The sequence below is a fragment of the Zalophus californianus genome, chromosome 16, assembly GCF_009762305.2.
Source record: "Zalophus californianus isolate mZalCal1 chromosome 16, mZalCal1.pri.v2, whole genome shotgun sequence".
In the NCBI taxonomy this organism is placed as follows: domain Eukaryota; kingdom Metazoa; phylum Chordata; class Mammalia; order Carnivora; family Otariidae; genus Zalophus; species Zalophus californianus.
The window spans coordinates 18014601-18020068 of NC_045610.1; the positions used below are offsets into that span (position 1 = coordinate 18014601).

The 5468-nt window shown below is 52.4% G+C and overlaps 1 protein-coding gene across 3 annotated transcripts; it reads right to left on the bottom strand.

The window, feature by feature from the left end:
• Positions 1–473: 473 nt before the first annotated feature.
• Positions 474–4729, bottom strand: ERAL1 (Era like 12S mitochondrial rRNA chaperone 1). Of its 3 annotated transcripts, XM_027625984.1 has the most exons (10): positions 4434–4729; positions 3175–3302; positions 2980–3057; positions 2534–2580; positions 2316–2377; positions 2034–2146; positions 1694–1942; positions 1404–1553; positions 1200–1280; positions 474–1072 (listed from the first exon to the last, which is right to left on the bottom strand). In XM_027625984.1, the coding sequence occupies exons 1-10, from the start codon at positions 4714–4716 to the stop codon at positions 950–952; spliced, it is 1314 nt and encodes a 437-aa protein (XP_027481785.1). In that variant the 5' UTR covers positions 4717–4729; the 3' UTR covers positions 474–949. The 3 variants fall into 3 exon arrangements, 2 of the variants coding, with proteins under 2 accessions (XP_027481785.1, XP_027481786.1); XR_003525306.1 differs by lacking the exon at positions 1200–1280 and having other exon boundaries at positions 1328–1553; XM_027625985.1 differs by lacking the exon at positions 1200–1280.
• Between the last annotated feature and the right edge of the window lie 739 nt (positions 4730–5468).

The following is a 5468-nucleotide window of genomic DNA, read 5'->3' on the forward strand; positions in this document are numbered from 1 at the left end:
AGGGGATGCTGCAAACCCGCCGGGCTCGCCACTCAGCCTATCACAGCCTGCTGACCGCCGGGACACTTGGGGATGGCGAGGAAACCGTTACCATTACTGAGTTTAGTAATGGTAACGGTTCTCTTGCTGTACCCAGAATACGTGCCAAGAAGAGAGCTCAGGACCCTGGAGCAGACCACTGGAAGGGAGGGAGACTCCAGCTCAGACAATAGGGTCGGGGTGAGGGAATGGGTTCTCTCTTTCTGATTATAAGAAACAAAGATGAGGGCGCCTGGGTGGCTCAGTCGGTTAAGCGTCTGCCTTTGGCTCAGGTCATGATGCCAGGGTCCTGGGATCGAGCCCCGCGTCAGGCTGCCTGCTCAGTGGGGAGTCTGCTTCTCCCTCTGCCCCTCCTCCCACTCGTTCTCTCTCTCTCTCAAATAAATAAATAAAATCTTTAAAAAAAAAAAGAAATAAAGATGAGAACCAGTATGCTTGTTTTTTAATTTTATTATCATCCAAGACTGGGGAGACAGATGGAGTGAGCGGCACTATCTCACTTAGGACCCACAGGTTCTTACGCGTGGCTTTAAGGTAGAGGAACTGAGTGGATAGGAAAAAGCCCTCTCTGCTAAAACTGGCAACTCAGGGAGGAACTCGGGGTTCGCTGCCAGCCAGAAGTGGGGTGGCATTGTTCCTACCAAAGAGCCAACTTCTAGACCTAAGCAGCTGGGACCCCAGGCAGAGGAGTGAGCTGGGAACTGAGCTAAGATAAGTTCCTTCCTCCAACAGACGTGGTCAGGCAGGGGCTAGGCAGACTCAGTAAGGCCAAGCCAGCCGTCAGTCAGTCAGCCAGGCAGGCAGTGCCCACGCCTCTCACCAGTCCCTGTCCTTGGGCAGGGGCCGTCCTGGTCAGTGGGCCTGCCAGCAGCTCTGGCTGAGACACCCTAGGCGAGGCAGCAGAGGGTGGTCACTTGAGAAGCCTCACAGAGAGGCGGAGCCGAACATCGCAGAGGAAGATGTCCATGAGGTGGCGGCCCACCTCCTGTGCAATCTGGGAGATCAAGTGCCCCTTTGGACCAATCAGGATCCTCTGAGGGTGGGGTGTGAGAGAGAGAGAGAGAGAGAGAGACACAAGCCTGCTCTCAGGGCTCCCAAGCAGCGGAGGAAGAACCCCTGCCTAATGCCCTGGTTCTTTCTCCAAGCCTAACCCGGCTTACCACATGAGATTCTTTGGGCACCAGAAGCTTCTGTTCGATCACCAGCTCCCCGCTTGGCCCTTCCTCCCACATCACTGTCCTCTGCACAGGGAGACCTCATGATTAGTCAGACAGACCCATATCCCTACCTCTCCGGGCCCCAGGTGTTCTGTCTTGGGTGTGTGCATGGTGAAGAGCCCCCAGATTCCTTCATTGTGCCCGCACCTGCTGCACACTATAGGGCATCTCCTGGGGCAGGTGTTCTAGGAGCTTCTCTCGGATGACATTGGCACAGATCTCCTCAGGCGTCTGGCTAGTGAGGACTCCACTGTGGAATTCCCAGGGTCCTGGCCGGGCCTGTGCCAGGAGGTAATGCTGTGGGTACAGAGCGGGGTAGATGGGCAGCTCAGTCCCAACCAAGACTTACCTACTCATTCTCACTACCAGGAGGGACTCTGAGGCTTGTCTTCACATGGCAGAAATCAGAGGCCAGGCTATGGCCAAGGCTAACTGACCTTTAGTGTTTTCACATCCTCCTGGCTTAGGGCTGACAACATGAAGATCTCCTGGAAGTGGGGCCAGCCAATCCTCTGAGGGCCTCCCACAGACCCTGTTTTTGGGCCCTTAGCTGCTGGGCTAGGGCAAGGAGTGCCAGGCTGTGAGCGAAGGGCCTGCCGCATCTTGAGCTTCTTGCCATTGACCACACCTTCAGTAAGGGCTGCTGTGAGCTCCAGGAGAACAGACTTCTGCTTCAGGCAATCTACCTGGGCATGGAGGACAGGCAGAGTGTGTGTGGTCAGTGAGATGGGCACCATGGAGGAAAGTAGACCCCTTCTTCAGGTAGGTGGTGCTCACCTTGTTCATGACAAGGATGCTAGGGACTTGGGAGAACTGGGTCAGGCACTGGAGCACCTGGGGCCTGAGCTGGTTCCGAGTCCACTTGTCTGAGACATCCACAAGGACCACAACTAGAAGGTGACAGGGTGGGCAGCAGGACAAATATATGACCACTCTCTCCCCACCCGCCCCAAAATGTCCATGATATGGGCTCTGGGCCAACCCCCATCCCCCAAACTACCAGGAACAAGAGGTCATGACCATGTAAATTGGGCTTCAGATTCCCATTATGAGTCTAACCCAGATCAGCAGATTCCATGCTCTTCCATGGATCTTCCAACAAAGAAAGCTCCAGATGGTGCCTGAGGGACAAACTTAGGTCAGGAAGGGTCTTATGACTGGTATACTCCTAATGAGGGATAGGGTATGATAAGGGGGTTTTCCAGCCCCTATGATGGAATCTCCTCACCTTCTCCTCAACACCTTTCCCTCTACAAACCTGTTTCCACAGCTATTACCTTTTCTGTTTAACAGGGCTGATGAGGCCAGGTGTGTCAAGTAGAATCTAAAATCAGGAAAGAGAGATGCCCACCCCCCCAGATGGAACGATTATAACTGGCGAGTGAGAGAAAGGCCACCATTGATGTCAGAAGCCTGCACCCACTCTAGGCCAGGATGACTTTAGATTTTTACCCTCCAGCTGTTTTAATTCTAGATAGGATCCAAGAAAAAGATGATGACTGTAAATACATGGAAGATTAGGAAGGATTTAAGAGGGAAGGAGATCTTTCTGACTAGATGCCAGAGGGGGGAAGTAGAGAGAACTGCACTAGGCCTAACGAAAGAGGAGACCCCCTTCCCTCAGAAAAGTGAATTTAACATTTTCTTCAGGTCTAACTGTAAGGGAGACCCTCTTAAGTTCACCCGCTGTCCAGTTTCCTGGACTTCCTTTGCAGGTACCCACCACCTGGGCCTCTTTCTCTGTGATGACCCCCAGAGCTTGGCAGCGAGTGGTGTGCACCTTCTTGGAGACAGGGAAGACCTGCCAAAAACAAAGAAGTCCCAACTGAGATCCCAGATCACTGCAGGACAATTCATGAAGAAAGAGAAAAAAGTAAGAGATAAGGGAGGCGGGGGGAGTGTCAAGGATGCAGCATACTTTCCGACCCAGCAGCTGGTTGGAGAGTGTTGACTTCCCTGCATTCGGGGCACCCAGGAGGACCACTCGTAGGACCCTGGAGTTCTCAGGCATGTCGGGACGATGGACCAAGAGGAGATCCTGCTCATCTGTGTGTGGGGGCAGGAGGGGAGTGAGAGGTAGTGCAATCTGGATCCCTTGTCAGGTACTCAGTCCTACCCACCCACAAAGGAAGTAGGGAATACAAGATTAGTGGACCAGGTTGAAGCTGAGACCTGGCTTTGAGACTTAGCTTGTCCATTAATTTGTTTATATGATTGTATCAAATTCTCTAACTTCTCTAAGCTCCTCAGTTTTCTCACATGTAAAATGGAGATAGTATTAACAATACCTACTTAAAACCTTCTTTTGACGGGGCACCTGGGTGGCTCAGTTGGTTAAGCGACTGCCTTCGGCTCGAGTCATGATCCTGGAGTCCTGGGATCAAGTCCCGCATCGGGCTCCCTGCTCAGCAGGGAGTCGGCTTCTCCCTCTGACCCTCCCCCCTCATGTGCTCTCTCTCTCTCTTTCAAATAAATAAATAAATAAATCTTAAAAAAAAAACCTTCTTTTGACAATTGGCAATTTTGTAGAAACAATCAACACAATGCCTGGCGGTTACACGATACTCAATTACTGTGTGGAATTGTACTGTGCCTGATAAATATATGTACGTGTGTGAAAGTACAGCTAGGTCAGATAATGCCAGAAATCCCTCCAGCTCGGACAATCTCACCCTACTAAGGGTGTTATGAAGACTTTACAAGGTTTCTCAGTATTTGTAAGTATTAGTTTCTTATAAAACTGCATTACAATGACCAGTTTTTGGGTGCAGTCTCCCTACCGGAGTGTAGTCTAGCTACTTGAAGAACAGAGGGTGCTATTTCCCAGGTGTAACTCAGTCTCTTGACAAGTAGATGGGGCACTTATGGGACCAAGTTTGCTTCCCATCTCGGGGCAGAGAGCCACAATTCGGCCTTGCTTGTGGCCCTTAATCTCTTGCTCTTTGTGAGCGTCTCTGATTGTGACCATATCGGTTCCCTCTGGCTCCCAACTCTTAAAACCTGGTATCTCTTTCCTGTGAGATCCTTCAAGGCTCGCCTCTCTATCGAGGCCTCAAGATCGTTTTCCACAATATAGGAACAATGATGATATCCCCAGAGACTGAGGAGTTTCCCCGACCCGGAACTTTCACTGCTAAAACCGTGACAATCCGGGACAAGCCTATCCGGGCCCTTTACCTCTGTGCATGGACACGCCGGGAGGGTGAGAAGTCAACGAACTGTCTGGCTCAGAGAGTCCAAGGAAGCGGTCCAAGGCTGAGCTCTGCCCATAACGGCGAGAGGCAGAGGCTAGGCGGGGACCAGAGAAAGCGGAGCCCGCGAAACAGGACACGCACCTCCGCTGACAGTCAAAGAGCGAGGAGAGCCGGGCCCCCCACTCCCTCACGGCATCTGGGCCCAACTGCCGGACCCCTAACACCGCCCCAAGAAGCGCAGCCGCGCGCCGGCTGGGGGCAGCCATTACAGCCGCAAGGCACTCCGGGAACTGACCAGGAACTCACCTACGATTGGATAGAGCGGTGGAAAAGCGAGCGAGCAGGAGAAAGCTAGATTGGCCCAGAGTGCGGAGATACACGGGATGTTGGAGGTGTGACGGAGGGGACCCTGCTCTGGAGACTGACCGAGGCTAAGGAAAAGGAAAATGTGTATTTAGAGTTTGCGTGGACATGATGATCGTTTTGGACTCCCATACACATCCTGTTTTCTTCTTCTCCTGCCAAAGTTTTGTAAAAGGTCCTTCTAGCCCAGGCTTCTGAGAGACTACATCTCCCGTGAGGCCAAGCGGCAGAAATCTTTCTCAGTTTCTGACTTCTCCCAGCTGGGGAAACTGACGCATCTAAGGAGGAAAGGTCGTGAGAGCCAGAACGGGTGCTTTTTGGTTCTCCCTGGTTTCAGGCTTGCAGGTTCTCTCCCAGTATCCCCCTGGCTTGGCCCAGCGGTCCGCAGCGTTCTCCGACAGTCTGCATCATTGCTTCATACGAGCCTCCTGTAGGGAGTACTCCCCGGGTCGGTGTTCCCGAAGAGCTGCCGACCCGATTTCCCATCTATGAACCTCCGTTACTATCTCCTCCCTGAGGCCACTTCCTTTCTTTCTTTTTTTTTTTTTTAAGATTTTATTTATTTGAGAGAGAGAATGAGAGACAGAGAGCACGAGAGGGTCAGAGGGAGAAGCCGACTCCCCGCTGAGCAGGGAGCCCGATGCGGGACTCGATC